At 35.3% G+C, this 20,374-nt stretch overlaps 1 protein-coding gene across 2 annotated transcripts in view; it reads right to left on the reverse strand.

Moving 5' to 3' along the window:
- Positions 1–10,364: 10,364 nt before the first annotated feature.
- Positions 10,365–20,374, reverse strand: part of PRCP (prolylcarboxypeptidase) — an 87,331-nt gene continuing 77,321 nt past the window's right edge. For both annotated transcript variants that reach the window (XM_074217004.1, XM_074217005.1), the window contains exon 9: positions 10,365–19,843. In XM_074217004.1, coding sequence (XP_074073105.1) covers positions 19,639–19,843 — 205 coding nt within the window. In that variant the 3' untranslated portion in view covers positions 10,365–19,638. The remainder of the gene's footprint in view (positions 19,844–20,374) is intronic.

Below are 20,374 nucleotides of genomic sequence, written 5' to 3' on the forward strand. Positions count from 1 at the left end.
TATCCATAGTACTTAGCACATTGGCACCTAATAAATGATTAGTGGATTGAATTGTTGCTTCCTAGAATCAAAGAGCTGATTGATGAAATTTTAGAACTTGAAGTGGTCATTTGTATAAGAAAGAAGTATTCAGGTATGTGTCTTATCTCCCCTGGAATGATAGAATTTCAGAATTGGAATGGACTTATAGTTCAATCCATAACAGAAGAATTTATGACAATATTAACAAGTATTTATTTAGCCTCTACTGAAGGGAAACTTACCACCTCCCAAAAGTAGCCTGTTTCTCTAAGGGACATCTCTGTTAGGAAGTTTTTCAGGCTAAAAACCATCCATTCTGCTACTTCCACCTTTCACTCATCTAGGAAACATTCATCAACCAACCAACCAGCAAGCATTTACCAGACACTGGGTTAAGCCCAGGCATACAAAGCCAAAAGTGAAACAGACTCTGACATCAGAAAGCTGACATTCCCTTCTGTTGAAGGGAAGTATTGGAGTTGGGGTGGGAGGGGGGAATCAGAAAAGGCCTTCTATCAAAGGTGGTACTGGAGTTAAGCTTGATAGGTAAGAGATGGAGGGGAGCAGAAAATGCATTCCAAGCACAGGGAACATCGTGTTCAAAGACATGGAAATGAAAGATAGAGTGTTATGAGTGACTAAGAGCAAGAAGTTCCATCTGTCTGAACCACAGAATATATGAATCAATCAATCAACTTATAAGCATATATCAAATGTTGAGAATTTAAGTTTAGTATTAAGTTAATGATGCTAGTGATACAAAAAAAAATAAACAATCCCTATCTCCAAGAAGCTTTTATTCTATAAGGGAAAACAACATATATGAAACACATTCAAGACAAATATAAGGTAAAATATTTAGAGCAGACTACTAACAGCTAATAGGACCAGAAAGGCTTAATATGGAAGGTATCACTTGAAGAGAATTTTGAAGGAAGCAAGGGATTCTAACAGACAGAGATAAAATGGTAGCATATTCTAAGCATAGCAGCCACTGTGTTTTGAGGTGCACAAAATACTTTATACATATCTTATTTGATCATCATAACAACCATGAGAGGTAGGTATTATTTCCTTTTTACAGTTGAGAAAATTGAAACAAATAGAGATTAAATGACTTGTCCAGATGCTTAATAAGCATCTAAGGTCAAATTTGAACTCAGGGAGTCTGGAATACCCCAGGTGTTTCAGATTCCAAGTACGCCACTCTCACCATTAAATAACCAAGACTTTTCTAGGCAAGAAGACCAGTCTGAATGGACATAGAATGCTAGAAGGGGAGTACCATACAGCTTAAAAAGATACATTAGGGCCAAGTTGTGAAGAGTTTTAAAAACTAAACAAAAGAGCTTATAACTAATACTAGAGACAATTTTAGAAGTTATTTAAGTGTACTGAATATAGGAATTACATAGCCAGAAGGGAAATAATGTCCAGGAGGGTAGTTTGGAGTTGGATTTCAAAATGGATTTTTTTTTGTTTTTTTCAAGGTAAGAGGGGTTAAGCAATTTGCTCAAGGTCATACAGCTAGGTAATTATTATGTGTCTGAGGCTGTATTTGAACTCAGGTCCTCCTGACTCCAGGGCTGGTGCTCTATCCATTGTGACACCTAACTACACCTACAAAATGGATTTAAATGTCAAGCAATGGAGTTGATATTTAATCCTAGAAATAATGGAAGCATTGAAGTTTACTTCATATGGGAGTGATCTGAACAGATCTGCACTTTCAGAATATCATTTTGGCATCTGTGTTGAGAATGGGCTAGAAAAAAGAGCTACTTAAGAAAGGGAAAGTTGTAAGGAAGCAATATCATAGACGGAGAAAGAGATGATGTGATGAGACCATGAGTTAGGCTGGCAGCCATGCTCATGGGTCACCATGAGTGGACAAAGGGGGTTAATGAGATATCTATTTTGGAATAAAACTTCTCTTCCCATTTGACAATCTTTCAGATGTTCAAAAATAGTTATTATGACCCCCTATAAGTCTTCTCTTTCCTATGATGGTTATCACAACAATATAACTTTAGTACCCTCACCATCCTGGTCATATTACTTAAATGCAACAATGGATGGATAGATGGATGGATGGATGGATAGATGATGGATGGATGGATGAATGAACAAGTCAATAGCAGGTATTCAGAATTTATTATATATAAAGCACTCTGCTAAGCACTGTGGATTAGAAGTTAAAAAAAAAAAGTAAGTTGGTCTCTGTTCTTAAAAAACTCACATTCTAATAGGACAGCAAATTCATATGCCAGGATAGTGGAATCAGAATGTTAATCTTCCCTCCACCTAGTTCAATGTTTTACACCTAGTAGGCATTCAATTAATATTTGTTGTATTGATCACTGAATGAATAATATCTAGAGATCACTTAGTCCATCTTCTTAATTAAACAGATGAGGGCACTGAGACTGAAAAGGATAAGTGATTTTCACAAGAAGCACTTAACTATTTATGGGTAGTCAGTTCTAGAATCCAAGTCAACTGACTCCCAATTCAGTATTCTTTCTAGAATATTCTTTCACTGAAAATAGCAATTTAATAATAATAATAATAATAATGTAATATTATTACAATTATGTCAATAAAAATTTAACAGAAATTTATATGACTTCAAGTTATTACTAAATCTGAAACCAGAGTTATTTGACACAGAGGTATTAAGACAGTTAAGACAGTCATCAAGATCCTTCTAAGCCTGGCCTATAATTTTGCAGCTAGGATATTGTTTGGAAGAAACTTTATTCCTTTTACCTAAAGAGTTCGATTCTGTGCAAAAGACAAGTGACTGGCAGGTTCAAGACAAAAAATATTAATTTAATGTCTGCTGTATGCAATCTTCTGGGTACTAGGGATATAGAAGCAAAAATTTTTAAAAATCATAACCTCAAGGAGCTTACATTCTACTAGAGTGATACATGTCCACAAATAAGAAAATACAAAATATATGCAAAGCTAGGAAAGAACAATAACAATGGGAGGAGAATAAAAGGTCTAACTTGGTAGGTGGGAAATGAGATATGCCTTATGACACCCTTGAAACAGACTCAAAGACATGTATGTTGAACCTTCAAGCTAACCAAACTATCTTTTCTGCTCTGAATAAGAAAAAAAATTGGAATTGATAATGAACAATTCAAATCATGTTGATGGATCTAATCTTTAAGGCAGGAGTCATTAATCTTTTTTAATCACATTTTTGGCAGCTTAGTGAAACCTATAGACTCTTCAGAATAATGTGCAAAATAAAAAATATAGGATTAAAAACAAAATCAATTATACTGATATTGCTATCAAATTATTGAGAAAATAAATTTGTAAAGCCCATGTTAAAAATTTCTGAATAAGGATCATTTAGAGTACTTCTAAGCCTCTAAAGTAACCTCTCTTCAAATTCTGGGAAAGAGAGAAATTGCAAAAAATAAGAGATAAAACAAGAAACAAGAGCTCTGAAGAATGACCTGTTAACATTCTGGCCAGTTTAAAAAAAAAACAAGCTGGTTGATATCCCAGAGTAATTTGCATTTCTATTGGACACTTGGAGAATACTGATAAAACTGGGTTTTAAATTTTTTTTCCTGGACAGATGGAATATCATCTCCAACATCTGTGCTGAAACACAAAGGGGTAGGGAGAAATATTTCAGTGATACAGTCCTTTTGCAGTGCGACTGCATTTGAGAAATATTGTAATTGCTCCAAATATAACATTTCCTCTTTCTTCCTCTCCCCCCAGTTCATTTTGAAAGGAAAAAAATTTGTAGGCATATGCTGAAAAGGAGCAACAATTGTAAGCCACAGGGTTTATACAAACTATATTTGAAGAAGGAAAGCAAAGCCTATATTCAGAACAGTACAGTATATATATTTTCATTGTATATATACACATTTACTTTTTCTGCCTTATTGTCTCATGATATAGTATATATATATATATATATATATATATATATATACATATATATATTCTTTGCATATCATTTAGTAAGTGAAAAAGCTGATCCTCTCAGACATTAAGTGACTTGTCCAATAAGATTAAAATTCAATTCTCTAAAAATCAGTGGAAAAAAGTCCAAAAAAGTATATACTTAATCAGCAGTGAGGGGCAAAGAGTATGGGTAAGAGGGGCTATGGAGATATTATAGTCATCAAAGCTGTAATGGAGAAACTGGCTTCTTCTTTAGGTCTTTCTGCCTGCCTACCAAACATTTTAAAAATGCTTCCCTCCATTGGCACTGCTTAAAGAAACCTTGTGTGTGTGTGCCTGCACCCTGAGCCAGGACAATGACTCACTACCATTCAGGCCAAACATTAGCAGAGCCAAAAGGGGGGCCTCGAGTGATCCAAATCCTTTGAAGAAAGAAAATAAAGGCAGGAAGGCAGGTGGTACTTTCAGAGTGTTTATGGGCAGACCCTCTGTCCACCTCCCATCTCAAATTATCTTTGTGGGATCTAGTTATTACCACCCCCTTTCCTTTGTGGCTCCCTACAAGGTAAAATAAAGCATTGAGGAGGCAAGAAAGTACCAACTCTCAACTATGAATGGTACCAAGGGGAAGACATGTGAACTATCCTGAAAAATGAAGATTTTTTTCAGTTAGGTTAAATTTCACTGTTCAGAATCAAGTTCATCCAACAACTGCACTCAATATATGCTAAACTTTCCTCAAAACTATTTTGTCTCTCATGCCAATTGTTTCAATAGAGATGTGGAGTTCCTTGCTAGAGAGGAGACAGCTTAGGCTGGTAGTCATGGTAGGAGAGAACAAAACTGGATGTGACAGTAGAGATAACTGGGAGTAACTGTCTAACTGAAGTGGTACATCATCTTACAAAGTTTGAGTTCTAGCTCTGCCACTGATGTGATGTGGGACAAATAAGATCTGGGTTTTCTCATTTATAGAAGATGAAGGCAGGGAGAGGCAAAGATTATTTCTAAGACTCATCCCTGCTCTGACATTCTCTGTGGCCAGGTAGGAAATCATGCAATCAGTTAATTCAATTGGGGTTTTCAATTCAATAAGGGCTTTAATGCACTATAAGCTTAACACAACTTAACTGTTATATTCCACAATTCAAAAAAGTCAAAGTAAACTTGGGACAATTAGATGGCACAGTAGAAAGGGTGCCAGGTCTGGAGTCAAATATTATCTTTCTGAGTTCAAATCTGGCCTTAGACAAAGGTATATGACCCTGGGCAAGTCAGTTAGCCCTGTTTGCCTCAATTTAATCATCTGTAAAATGATATAGAGATCTTTGCCAAGAAAACCCTAAATGGGGTCAAGAAGAATCTATCATGCCTGAAAGACATGACAATAACAATCATGGGCCATATTACAAAAGTATTGTGTCTCAAGTTTCTCCCTGAAAAATGACCCATGATTTTTAATACCAATCTGCTTTATAGAATAATGTATAGTTGTGAATCAATGAACTTGATGGTTTCTGAAAATCCTTTCTAATATGTTAATTGCATCTAGCACCACATGTGACACATAGTGTTTAATAAATGTTTATGCATTGATTAAATGGAAAAGGAAGTATAAAATGCTTGATAGAAAAAGAATATAAACTGATCACATGGTAAAATTCCACATGGTTCACTTGAAATCCTATAAGGGGAACCCTCTGTATTAAATGGATTCCCTATGATATACTTACAGAAGCATGAGAACTAGAGCCTCACAGGATGGGCAATTTGGGGATTTGGGTCCATAAAGTTGCAAGAAGTTCTCCATAGTAGCTCACAGATTCCTTGGAGTATTGGACAGTGTCCAGAACAGGAAGTCTGTATGTATTCTGCTTGGTCAGACTCCATCTGGAGTATTGTGCTTAGTTCTTCTCCTTAAATTACATTTCAGGAAGGACATTGACAAGCTGGAATTTGTCCAGAGCCAGATGACCAGAATTGTGAGGAGCTATAAACCATGCCATACTTCTGTTCTTATAGATGTGGACAGTCTATAAATTCAGCCACCATCCTGAGTCTTCTTCCAAGAAAGCAGACAAAACCCCCCAAAAAACAAAAACAAAAAGAGAAAGCTTTCTTAATAAACATGAACTAATCTGCTGCTCTGCTAAATAACATCCATAAAATTTGTAAAGTTTTAGAAAAATCAAAATAAGTGGGGCAAAAATAAATTTTGTCAGACACTTGATGAGAAATAGGAATGTTTTAGCATGGATAAGAGAAACTTCTGGGGAAATGTCTTCAAATATTTTAAGGATTTTTCTATGGAAAAAATTTAAATTTATTTTGTTTGGTTCTAGAAGATAAAAATAAAAGCAATAAATGAGGGGTGGCTAGGCGGCCCAGTGGATAGGGGACGGGCCCTGGAGTCAGGAGTACCTGAGTTCAAATCTGGTCTCAGGCACTTAATAATTACCTAGCTGTGTGGCCTTGGGCAAGTCCCTTAATCCCATTGCCTTGCAAAAACCTTAAAAAAAAAGAAAGTAATAAATGAAATTCTAGGAAAGCAACATGGTTTAGTGAGTAAAAAGAGCAAAATGTTAAGTTAAAGAGCTTCAGTAGGCATGTCTTATCTCATATTGTTTATTACAGTCTTATAAACATGTGTCTTTTCCCATTAGTACATTTTTAAGTTACTGGGAAGTAGTCTTCTTTTAACTTCATATTGCTTAAAGTATTTAGTACAATGATTGGATACCGTAGGCTCTTAAAGATGTTTGTTGAAAGGTCATCTATAGAAAGCAGATACTAAGAATACCTAAAGCAGGCTGGCAATAGAGATAGAATGTTGATCTTAGAAAGGTCACTGACTCTCTAGTTGCATGATTCTGGATAAGTCACTTACTGACTCAGATAAGCCCCTAGGATTTAATTTTGAAGTCACAGTTTGGCTCCTTTCCAGATTTACTATGACTATGTAGTGCTTTGCAAACCTTAAAGCACTACAGAATGGTGATTTATTATTTTTGTGGCTCAATTAAAAGACTCCCTATCAGTCACAATGGTTCTAATGTAGACTGGGCTGTTTACAAGGATGTGTGAGTTCTTCATCACTGGATTCTTCCATGAGCAATGGGGATCTGTTGAAGCTTCTTGAGCAAAGAAGTGACATAATTAGTTCTCTAATAAATGAAAAGTAGTTGGGTAAGAAAGAACGAGACCTTTAAAAGCATGTGATATATTCATGTATTAACTAAAGCCAAGAAGGCAAAATGTTCCTGCAGACTAGGTAAATGTCACAAACTAGAAACAGGAGTAAGCAGAAGAGGCAAGAATATCAGAGAACAGGATACCTGAATTTGAGTCTTATCCTCCTGACACTCAAAAAAATTTATGGCCTTGGCCAGTCAAAGAAACAAATATTTAATTATCTCATATCCAGCACAAATCACAAATAGCAATTCAATCACACCCCTGAAAGTAGAATAACTATCTTTAACCATCTCCAATTCTTCCCTCACACAACCACAACCCTAACTCAGAGCTTCATCATTAATAGCTTAGACAATTGAAATAGTCTTCTAATTGGTCTCCTTACCTCAAGTCTGTCCCTACTGGAATCCATCCTCCACTTAGCTAGCAAAGTGATTTTCCTAAATCAAAGGTGGAGAGAAATAGAAACAGAGACAGAGATAGAGACAGAGACAAAGAGACAGAGAAAGAGAAAGTTCAGTGTCTTATTACCTCCAGGACCAAACATGAAGTCATTTGTTTGGCATTTAAAATTCATTGTAAGTTTTTTTTACATATATATATAAATTTATTTTATAATAATATATTTATGCTTATTTGTTGAAATGCAATTTCTTTTCCTTAAGAAAAGGTAAATATTATGAGGCAATGATGATTAGGATACTGATCTTTTGAGATCCCTTCCAGATCTGTGAAACCAATGAATCCTAAAAGGCAAAAGACAACAAGCTATAATGAAATCACAATTACTTACCTTTATATAGTTCCTTAGATTTTACAATGGACTTTTCTCAGAATAATTCTGAGTAGTGATACAGTTTAAAAAAAAAAAGGTTTCTGACCATGTCTTCCTCTCTCAATAGGTTGTCCATTACCTTGATTCCTACCTCCTTTCCTCCCTGCACCTTCTACAGAACCAACCATCACAGTGTAAGGATAGGGGTCAGTTGAATCAATCACCCCACTTCACTTAATTTAACTAACAAGGTAATATTATCAAGCCCTGAGGATACCATTGCCACATGAGGAACACATCTAGGAACAAATCAAGTGAAAGTTAAGTGTAAACACTCTAATTAAGATAGAAAAGAAAGAAACACTTCCAGTCACTAGATGAAACAAAATGATTTTTTAAAATGTAAATTGGAATGGGCTAGAGAGAGTCAGTCAATCAGTGCCTTATGACACTTATATGATAATGTAAGTCGGTTTGAATTCCATCCTTAATAATGATAATAAGCATGTATATTGCTTTAAGATTTTCTAAGTGCTTTACAAATATCTCATTTTATCCTCACCACTACCATGTGATTGCATAATCCTCATTTTACAGATGAGAAACTGAGGTTGAAAATGGTTATATGATTTGTTATGAGCCTGAATAGCAAAGTCTGAGCCTGAATTTCAACTTAGATCTTCCTGAGTTCAAATCTAGTACACTGAATCACCTGAGAGGAATTAATTTAGAAACAGAGAAGAGCTTCTTCTCCACTGTTCTCTCCCCAGCTCTGGTCATTTCAGTTGTCAGACTTTTCCTGACCTATCTTTTCTTGGTAAAGATACTGGAGTGATTTGCTATTTCCTTCATTTTACACATGAGGAAACTGAGGTAAATGGTAAATGGCTTGCCCAGGGTCACACAGCTAGGAAATGTCAGAATCCAGATTTGAATTCAGGTCTTCCTGACTCCAGGTCCAGTACTCCATCCATTGTGATGCCTACATTCTATTTTAGAGGAGCTCTAATTAGCAAACTTTTCCTTACATCAAGCCCAAATTGACTTCTTTGCAATTTCCCATCACCTTGCAAGTCTTCCCTCTGGAGTCAAATAGAATAATCCTAATACCCCTTCCACATGATAGCCCTTCACATCCTTGAGGACAGCTCCCTTGTTCCTACTTGAGTCTTCTTTCAATTAAATATCCCTTATTACTTCAAATGATCCTCATTTGACATGAACTCTAAGCCCTTCACTATGCCTGATGCCTTCCTTTGGACAGGCAGCTTATCAATGTCTTTCTTAAACCTTGATATCCTGCAATGAAATACTATGGATAAGATATGATAAAAGAAGATTACACCATAACTCTCACCTCCATATTTCTGGAAACTCTGTCCCTCTTAATACAGTCCCAAATTGCATTAATTTTTCAACTGTCACAGCACAACATTGACTCATATTGACCCTGCAAGTCCACTAAAACCCTAGATTTTTTTTCAGAACTGCATTCTAACCAATATTTTAACTATTGACTTTCAAACCCAAACTCCCAGAAAAATTCATCTAAATTCATAGCTTCTATTCCTCATCTCTCACTCACTTATCTATTACCTTTTCTCATTTGACTTCCAACTGCACCTCTTGACTAAAACCGCTTTCTTCAAGATTATTAATATCTTAATCGTTAAATCTAATAGCCTTTTCTCAGTCCTCACCTTTATTAATCTTTAAGCAGCTTTTGAGACAATCACCCCTTCTGAATATTCTCATTTTGTATGTGCATTTGACACTGCATTCTTCTGATTCTCAGGTTACTTCTCTCATCAATCCTCAGTTCACTTCTTAGATTCATCATCCATGTCCCACTCCCTAAGTAAAGGTGTACTCTATGATGAGCTGATACTAAATCATCTATTCTCCTCCTTCTAGTTTCATCTTTAAATGTCTTCAAAATGATGCCTTAATTGGGTCTCTTACTAAACATTTCTATAGATTTGTTTTTCCTTTGATTAGTTAATGACAAGAATGTTCAATATCTTCTATCATTCCCAAGATTTTACATTAGAGTTTATAGTCTAAATAAGTTTGCCCTTAGTTGCTCTAAACTCTTTGAGAAGATCAAATGTTTTCCTCAGAGGAGATTTCTAGGCTTTTTTGGCCTGTGGCAAGTAGCAAGAGGTAGGTTTAATCTCTATTATTGTTTATTCTTTTATCTATTTCCCATTTTTTCCTCATCAGAAGTTCAGTCAGAGTTGCCTCAATTGCATGCCATATGTTCTCATTTTACTTATTCTGTATTTTCATCTTTGCTTGAATAAAAATTTGACGAAGCACTATAGATGATTTAGAAATAATTCTAAAATTAAGTTATTTTTTATCAAAATACAATATATTGCATTTTTTGAAATCCTCTTTACTGCTAGAAAAAACTCAAATTCAGTTACCATTTTCTTTATACATTTATTGGAGAAGAAATAAAGTGAGAACTGAATATCCCTTTCCATTGGCAAACTTCTCAAAGGTACATTTGAGTTAACAAAGGTTGTAATTGAAGCAGACTAAATCCCTTAGTGGACACCACCAATTTCCCTGATCCAGTTAAAATGCTACGGCCACTTATTCCCACACTATGTCAAAGAAGGTCTGACATTGTTCCTTGGATGTTAATTTAAATTATTCTGAGGGGGGCCTAGAAACCATTTTCCATCTGTCTCCATGGGGTCTATTGCAGAGGGTCTTTGATATAAATTGGTTGACATGGATGGCTCTGTTTCCTCTCCACTAGCCCATCCCCCAAAGCCATCTTTCCTAACAAGTCTGCACTGGTATCATAAGGGGAAACCAGTGATAAGGACCAACTTGCACAGGCTGGGATTTTCTTGTTGGTTTTTCTTGTTGTTATCCACACAGCCAGTCAGTTAATATTGCTCCTGGTTTTGTTCATCAGCTTGGTTTTCTATTTCTTTGCTTCACACCAACATCCTGCTGTTTGTTGATGGTATTAATAACATAATCAGCAGGACATTCTGTATCCCGGAGTCGGGGCTGTCTGAATAATTACTGAATGGCATTAGGACCAGTCTGTAAATTACTTTTGTGACCTAGGAATTCAGCAGGTTACCACGATAACTCAGGCCGCTTACTTTATTGCTCCCACCTCCTGCTGTACCAACATTTATTAGTCTATTTTACATAGAGTGCTGACTTCATTTTTCCTCTGTGAGCCATGAGCCCTTCTTTGGGTTTGGTTGGTACACAGGGCAATGTTTTTTGATAACTTTGCAAAAGTTATCAGGTAGGGAGACACTGGGCATGAGATTTTTTTATGTAGCTATATGTTTTTTTGCATAATAATAATCAGTTATAATATTTAGATAAACTCATAATTTCATCAATATGGATATATTTTCTCTACCAGTCTCTTCATAACTTCTCATTATGGGACATTCAACAAAGAACTACATATATATAAACATATATATATGCACACATACTTTATATACACACATGTATAAGTATATATGATATACACACATCTAAATGTATAACTAAATATGGTATACATACATTTATACATGTAGATACTCACATATATATAATACATTTATATTGTTTTCATATATACATATCATGTGTATCTATACATATATGTATTCATGTACTTGTATGTACATATACACACATATAAAATGCATTAATATTATTAAACCATTCACTAAGCGATTATTTGTTATTGTTGAGTCATTTTCAATCATGTTTGACTCTTCATGATCCCATTTGGGGTTTTCTTGGCAAAGATACTGAAGCAATTTGCCCTTTTTCCTTTAACTCATTTACAAATGAGGAAACTGAGGCAAACAGGGTTAAGTGGCTTGCCCAGGGTCACACAGATATTAAGTGTCTGAGACCAGATTTAAATTCATGAAAATGAGTCTTCATGACTCCAGTCTGGCACTGTATTTCACTAATTACCTTTCTACCTAGCAGCCCCCAAGAAATTATTAGCTATCTACCATATATAGAATATAATAGTATGGTTAGAGAAGATAAAACTATCCCTACCCTCAAAGAGATTACAATCAGGAGAGTAATTCCCTATTTAGTTCATATCTTATCAAGGGACAAATGGAGTCATATGGATAAAAGACTACATCTAGTACATAATGGCTATATGACTATGGGCAAATCACTTAACCTCTCAGTGCCCCCCCCACAACTCTCCAAGACTGTAAATTACAGACAAATTGCTCTTCACAGAAGAATGGAATTTGCACATCATTCCTGACAGTCATAAAATCGAAAGTTTGGGTTAATAGTCATATTACCTACACTAAATTCATTAGTATTATGAAACAAACCTCAAATCTTAAATATATTTTATCACATTTAACATATCTAAGGTGGTAGTCATTCCCATTTAAATTACCGAACATATTAGCCTAATGGAAATTAATCTGGCAAAAAAGTAAATAAACAGAAGCAGTTCTATCTTTGTATCTGAAGCTATCTCCTCTACAACCGAAAAGTAATGAGTATAAAAGCTAAACCTGCTTTCAGTGAAATAAGTCAATAGAACAAGTACAAGAAGAAGATGCATTCAGGTTAGATAGCAGGAAATTAAGATTTGATGACTAGTCATATGAAAAATTGCTCTAAATAATTATTTATTAGAGAAATGCAAATTAAAGCTTCTATATGAGGTACCACCTCACACCTCTCAGACTGGCCAATATGACCAGGAAGGATAATAATCACTGTTGGAAGGGTTGTGGGAAATCTGGGACATCATTACATTATTGGTGGGGCTGTGAACTCATCCAACCTTTCTGGAGAGAAATTTGGAACACGCCCAAAGGGCAACAAAAATATGCAAACCCTTTGATCCAGCAATACTACTATTAGGTCTATACCCTGAAGAGATAATGAAAAAGAGTAAAACCATCACTTGTACAAAAATATTCATAGCAGCCCTGTTTGTGGTGGCAAAGAATTGGAAATCACTTAATTGAATGTCCTTCAATTGGGGAATGACTTAGCAAACTGTGCTATATGTATGTCATGGAACACTATTGTTCTATTAGAAACCAGGAAGGACAGGAATCCAGGGAAGCCTGGAGGGATTTGCATGAACTGATGCTGAGTGAGATGAGCAGAACCAGAAAAACACTATATACCCTAACAGCAACCTGGGGGTGATGATCAGCCTTGATGGACTTGCTCATTCCATCAGTGCAACAACGAGGGACAATTTGGGGTTGTCTGCAATGGAGAATACCATTTGTATCCAGAGAAAGAACTATGGAGATTGAACAAAGACCAAGGACTATTCACTTTAATTTAGGAAAAACACTGGTATCTTATTTTTCAGATCTTGCTATCTCTGATACTTTATGTTTCTTCCTTAAGGATATGATTTCTCTCTCATCACATTCAATCTGTATCAATGTATACCATGGAAACAATGCAAAGACTGGTAGATTGCCTTCTGTGGGGGTGGGGAGAGGGAGTAAGATTAGGGGGAAAATTGTAAAACTCAAAATAAATAAAATCAAAAAAGCTAAGCCAACTTCAGTTTACCTTCCAGGAATGCAGCATACAGGAAAGAAAGGAGCTACCTCTACTGTATTCTTCTCTGGTCAGACCCAATCCAAAACTCTGAGTCAGTTCCAAATTTTAGATTTTTAAGAGGTAATTTAAGAAATTAGAGAACAAGGATGGCATGCTGAACAAAAAACATGTTCTATGGAGTTCCTGGAGCTACTGTGGGAAAAGAATTTTGTAAACCATAGATATTATATAAACCAACTATCATTGTTAATATTATTGAAAAGTGAAGGAGTGAAACCCTACAGACTACAAACTTGGACAAGGCAATCCAAGGCTCTAACAGATATATAGAGAAGACTGGGGGGGGGGGGGGTGGAGAATGAATTTTATCCTCAGTTATATTTGAAGGGCTGTCATTTGGAAGAAGGAATAATCTTATTATTCTGCGTGACTCTAGTGGGAACACCAAAAGCACCTTTCTTCTCAAAATTAATAAGAAACAATAAGCTATCAAATAGGCTGCTTCAGGAGGCAGTGCATTCCCATCCCTGGAGGTGCTCCAAGAGAAGCCAGATGACCATTTGTGAGAGAGGCTAGAGATCAGAAGAAATTCTCAATTTGAATTAGCACTAATTAATGCCCTTTGTAGTTCCTTCCAAACCTATATTCTATAATTATGATAAAAATTTACATTCTCAGTAATAACCCACAAAGAATTCAAGAAGTATCTTTAAAATGTATGGTTAAGGAAATTAGTTAACATCTTAAAATTTTAACAAACATTTAAGTAGTTGGTGAGATTGAGAATTTAGATTTATTCACTTTTGGAAAAAGAGAAATATGGAAGGCCATGGTAGAAGCATGGGATGAACAAAAAAATTTCTTCACTAAAGATGAAAAGATGACCATTCCTTATCATTTAAACCTTTGAATTTCAGAGAATTCTGGGTCCATCCAGCTAATGTTTGAATGGCAGCTGGGTTTAGTATTTTTTTTTTTAGATAACAGTCTTGCCACATCTGTGGCAATGGCTTCTGAGATGGTTCATCTCTTAGTAGGTAAGGATGAGGCAGAGAAAACATTTCCTACTGAGTAAGTTTTGCCTTTGGCTATCACAAGAGAAGCTGGCTTTCTGTAAGCTCTTGGGTCCCCATGGGTTTCCCTGTGCTTTTGTGCTCTTTAGAAGGTGAAACTAAGAGTAAAAAGTGCTGCAAACAGTCCCTACCTCTAGAGACCAAGTATTTACTGCAAGAAAGAAAGACCAATAGCTTCCCAGAGCATTGTTCACCCACATTAGAGAAAGGATTAAGCAGATACATTCAGCTATTCTAACAGATTTTCTTTAAGCCTTCAATACCCCTCTCACAGTCATTCGGATAATCACATTAGTTTTGTCATTAAAAGATCCCTTTTATAGAAAGTACCTAAACCGCTTAAACCACCCAGAGAGGTTGCATATATTATCAAACACCAAGACAAACGGAAGGGATTTTCTGTTCCTCATTTTAGTTTTCCCTATTCCAACTTGCTAAATTCAGGAAACCAAGTTAAAAGATTTTGCAAATTACCAGTAAAGGGAAAGCAATTCTCTCTTGTTCCTTCCCCCAACTATCCCTACTCCAAGGCTGAACAGCAATGGACTGAGAACTCTTGTCCAGAATGGACTGGATAGAACACACAAAAGTGGAAAACAGCAGGGAAGGAACGTGTAGAAAGAATCACACTAAGGAACACTTTTATATCTATACAATTAGAAACTGGGATTTTTTTTTTGGCCTAGGATAGAGAAGACAGAAGTATGACTCAATAACAGATGTCAAAAATAAGAGTTATTACAGTATGGAGTCTTCCTTTTGCCAGATGATAATGGAAAATGGGAAAAATGAAAAAGAGGTTGAATTATGCTGTTCTCTCTACTCTACCAAGGGCTCATTCAGGTAAAGACCCAACTTTTGACTGAAAGGTCCCTTCCAGTGATAACTATAGAAATAGATTGTCATCCTTTGTTTTTTATATCTCCTCTAACAACTAACCCAGCACACAAGATCCTTAATAAAAGTTTGGTGAAGGTATATTTATAATAATTTAGAATCTAAATTATATTTTAATTCATATTCATATTTTTAATTTTAAATGTTAATAATTTATGTATTTTAAATATTTTATTATTTTATTTCAGATATTTATTTATTATTTACCTTTGCTAAAAATTTGGCCTGTTAGCAGAATGTCCCTCCATTAAAGTTTTCTGGAAAGTAAAATTTCTGCTTCTATTTGGAATGCAAACAATCAGGAAATTGACCTTGGCTTAAATTAATTTGTTGTTGTTGTAAGAAAACAGTTGCCTTTTGATTAATAATTTATAATCATATAGTTTTCTGATCTTTTTTTTATTCTGTCATTTATCCAAAAGAACATAGGCCTCATTATAGCAAAGGCCATACTGTACCATTTACTTTTGATCCACTGGAAATACTGACATAGGAATCACATGTTAAATAGTTGTCAGATGGAACAGTATAATTGAACAAAACTTTAAACTTAAAATCTAATCAACTATCACTTTATATAAAATAGCATCTAATTTAAAGCAAGTGATGAGCATTCATTAGTTCAACAAATGTTAAGTACCTTCTGTATGCAAGAATTGTAGAAACACTGATGGGATGGAAAATCATGCACGGGGAAATAATCTATACTGCTCAAGAAAATACTCATTTCAGTTAATATCACAGATCCATTGAATTATTAAAGTACTATATGCAGAATTCTCATTGAATTTTATTTCCAAGCAAAAAAAAATGCCAAATATTCTTAATCTTTAAAAAATAATGGATAGGGGGCGGCTAGGTGGCACAGTGGATAAAGCACTGGCCCTGGAGTCAGGAGTACCTGGGTTCAAATCTGGTCTCAGACACTTAATAATTACCTAGCCATGTGGCCTTGGGCAAGCCACTTAACCCCATTTGCTTTGCAAAAACCTAAAAAAAAATAATGGATAAGGGTTGCTAGGTGGCACAGTGGATAGAGCACTGGCCCTGGAGTCAGGAGTACCTGGGTTCAAATCTGGTCTCAGACACTTAATAATTACCTAGCCATGTGGCCTTGGGCAAGCCACTTAACCCCATTGCCTTGCAAAAAAAAAGATAATGGATAAATCAAACCTAATTTAAAGTCTATTTTTCCCTTTCTTATGTAGAGTATATAGTTATTTTTCCAAAGACTTCTCCTCATTGAAAGTCCTAGCATTGCACATCTCAACTGGAAGTAGTTCCTACATTAAATCAGTATCTTTTTAAAGTCAGCAAAACAAAATAATTGTGAAAATCTTAGCTAGTGTAAAGTATAAAAATAACATTAAATATATTTAAAGCAAATTTCAATCAAAATTTTCTTCTGCTACAAAATATACAGGAAAATACTGACAATAGGCAAGTTCTTCTTTATTTCTTTTGACTGTTTTCCCATATAGTACAGTGGTCCAATGAAATGATCACTAAATTTCCATTCCACTATTATAGACTCGTGTCTATGTTCTAATATTCTGCTTATTTATGGAATTAAGATTGCTCTAATGTTCTATATTCTGTAATGTGAGATCCCTTCCTGCTCTAGCAATCTATGAAATTATTGGGAATTAAATAATATTTCCTGGGTATTAGAGTATTTTAAGATCTTCAGAGTTCTTTATATAAATATTTTATATGTTTTTCACAACAATCCTGTTGTTGTGCTATAGATCTTAATAAATGCTACAGATATTAATAGCCCCATTTTAAAGGTGAAGCTGAGAGATTTGCCCAGGGTGACATAGATTAAATATCATCTCATTAAGGATTCACACTCTGGTTCTTCATCTCTCTAAACCCAATCTATATTATGCCCAGAAATCTCTCAAAAGTACCAAGTTGTGGGAAATATTATGTAAAGGTTCCCCCCATTTCTATCCCATCAAAGTCCACTACATTCAAAAAGAGATGAAATAACAATATTCTAAGGATGATTTTAAACTGTCCTTGATACATGCATAGGTATGTATGTGTGTATGTTCACACTCACACACACACACACACACACACACATTATGTGAATGTATGTATCGCATTTTTATTGAAAACCTTATAATTTTCATTGAAAATTATGGATGTGTTAAATAAAAAATGCTTTGATAAATAAATTTTTTAAAACTTTAAAAAATTGTATTGTGGCTATGCATGTAGGGGAAAGAGAAATTATTAATGAAAACTTTCTTAGACCCAATTTCTCAGAGTTAATAGGTGAAATTTTTCATTAAAAAACCATTTATATGTGAGTATATGTATGTCCATATATATTATATAGGCATAATATATAGTGCCAAATAGGCATTTTAATGAAATTCTCTTGGGCCATTCACTCATAACACAAAATAGGAAAACATTAATCTATAAACTCCAAGTGAAATAACTACTTAGGTGTGACAAAAAACAACACATTACATTTTGGTCATCAGATCCCCATGTAAAGGAATTGTGTTGAATTTAAAATGAAAACAATGAACAAATGATTCAATACAACAGGGGGATTGAATGCTTCTAAAAAAGGACAATTATCTTCCAACATTTCCTAGATATTACTACACACATTGTCCTTGTATCTGACATAGAACCATGAAATGACGTTTTTTAAAGTGATCATTTTTGAAAGAACAGACATTGTTCTAAGGTAGGGCAATGGGAAGAATCCTGAAGAAAGAGAACAGAAGAAATAAGAGAAAAAGGCTTTCAACAAAGTAGAAGCTGTTAAGAGAGTTCCTCTCTGCCCCTGAAAGGTTTTAATCCAGTCCTATTTGTTATCCTAAAAAAGCTCTTGGAAAGAAAGGTTTCAGTGTAAGTGCTGCATGAATGAAGCCAAAAGCTTGAAAACAGGAACAGCTCAGCCATTTATTAATGTCAAAAATGCTATTTCCCTGAATTGGTCAGTTGGCCTTTTTAAATACCAAACAGGAAATTTGTTCTGCACCTGCCTTTTGGTGCTGCAACACCCCAGGTTTTCATGATATCAATGCAACTAACAACAAGAAAGGAAAGGTAAATGTAACTAATTTTGAATAGTTAATGTTAAGGAATATATTGAAACTTCTACAGGTGTCAAATTATTTATAAGCAAGACTCTCAAAAAACATAATGGGTAAAGCTGAATCTTTTTTTTTTAAATCAGCAGAATCCATCAGAAGAGTCCCAAAACTGAGCTAAAAAACAAAGAAATGGAGCAGAAAACGGTCAAATCTCTCTCTGGTAGAACCACTGTGACAAATATCCCAGAATTAGATGCCAAGAAGAAAGAAACACAAAAAAGAAAAAAAAATCACACAACCAAGCAAACTAAATATATATTGCATTAAAAGACAGCTGGCATGTCCTTTAATATAAACAAAAATGGTATAAGGTCCAGCCCTATCCCTTATTTACAATAGCACAACCCAACTTACATCCTTGGTTAACAACTTGAGAATAAGAGAAATGTTTTCTGTATTCTAGACCTGACCTGATGAAGGCCTGATAAAGTTTTTCACAACAGCAGGTATCATTTTTCATCACCCCTCTGCCCTTAATAACATTTCTGGTTTGTTGTTTGCTTGGTTTTTTGCAAAATTTTCTGGTGAGAACTGACAAATAACCTTAAAATGATTTGAAAAACCAAACCAGGGGGCAGCTAGGTGGCGCAGTGGATAAAGCACCAGCCCTGGAGTCAGGAGTACCTGGGTTCAAATCCAGTCTCAGACACTTACTAATTACCTGTGTGACCTTGGGCAAGCCACTTAACCCCATTTGCCTTGCAAAGACCTAAAAAAACAAACAAACGACCAAACCAGACCAAAAGCCCAAGAAGTTATCCTTCAGGAGGATAGTTCTTTTTTTTCCTAAGATAATCAAGAACCCTGATATTCAGAAAGGACATATCAAGTCAGGTTTTTGGCAATTGGTAAAAACTGAAAAGGGTCTCTTTATGAACATGGAATATGGAAGTCCAGAACCTGCAAAATAAAAATTCTACTGAGGGAACTTTATTATAGGTACTTCTCCTCTTGGCCTCAATCTAGTAATGGAAAAAGAATATATAGAAAAAGTACAGGGGGTGATGTTGGGGGGGGGGGGAATCATGATATTATTATGTTGTATCCATGTCACTTTTCAGCGATGACCCTGAAACTGTATGATCCATTTCTTCATGTAGTCGACTTCCATGGTTCGAGCTAACAGCACAGCCTCAGGGTCATCAGCATTCTTGGCCCGTAGATCTAAATGATGAGCTCCATCTGGGATGACTATTGAGACGAGAGTATCTGTGATGTTCTCATTCACTCCACCGGCATACCAAGGATCCAGTGCACCATTGCTGCAAGAAGAAGCAGGGAAAGGCTATTGGTTTAACATCCCAACAAGTGGCACTAAGAACCTATTATGAAATTTGTATTTAAGTTAAAAAAAAACAACTACATTATAATCACAACTTCCTCTGGGTCTTCCTTGTTGCTCAGAAATTTACATACTGCTCTTACCTCAAGAGAATTGTTGCTTTCATCCATCTTCTATTTACTTACCCCTATTTCTGAGGAAGAACTAATTAGAAGTCTAGTCAAGGTTATTCCTCCACTTATCAATAGATACCATCTCCTCCCTTTTTCAGTAAGTTAACAAGAATTTATTAAGCATCTATCATGTTACCAAGCTCTGCCATAAGCACTGGAGAGACAAAAGTGAAATAGCCCCTGTCCTCAAGAAGCTTACATTCCATTGTTTATAAAAGTATAGACAAAATGGAGGGGGAGAATTTAGATGCTGCTGAAGAGGGGAGATTAGAAAAGACTTCATTGAGAAGGCAGCCTTTCAGTTGAATCTTCAAGGAAACAAGGGACTCTAAGAAGCA

This window comes from Macrotis lagotis, chromosome 1, assembly GCF_037893015.1.
Source record: "Macrotis lagotis isolate mMagLag1 chromosome 1, bilby.v1.9.chrom.fasta, whole genome shotgun sequence".
NCBI classification, from domain to species: Eukaryota; Metazoa; Chordata; class Mammalia; order Peramelemorphia; family Peramelidae; genus Macrotis; species Macrotis lagotis.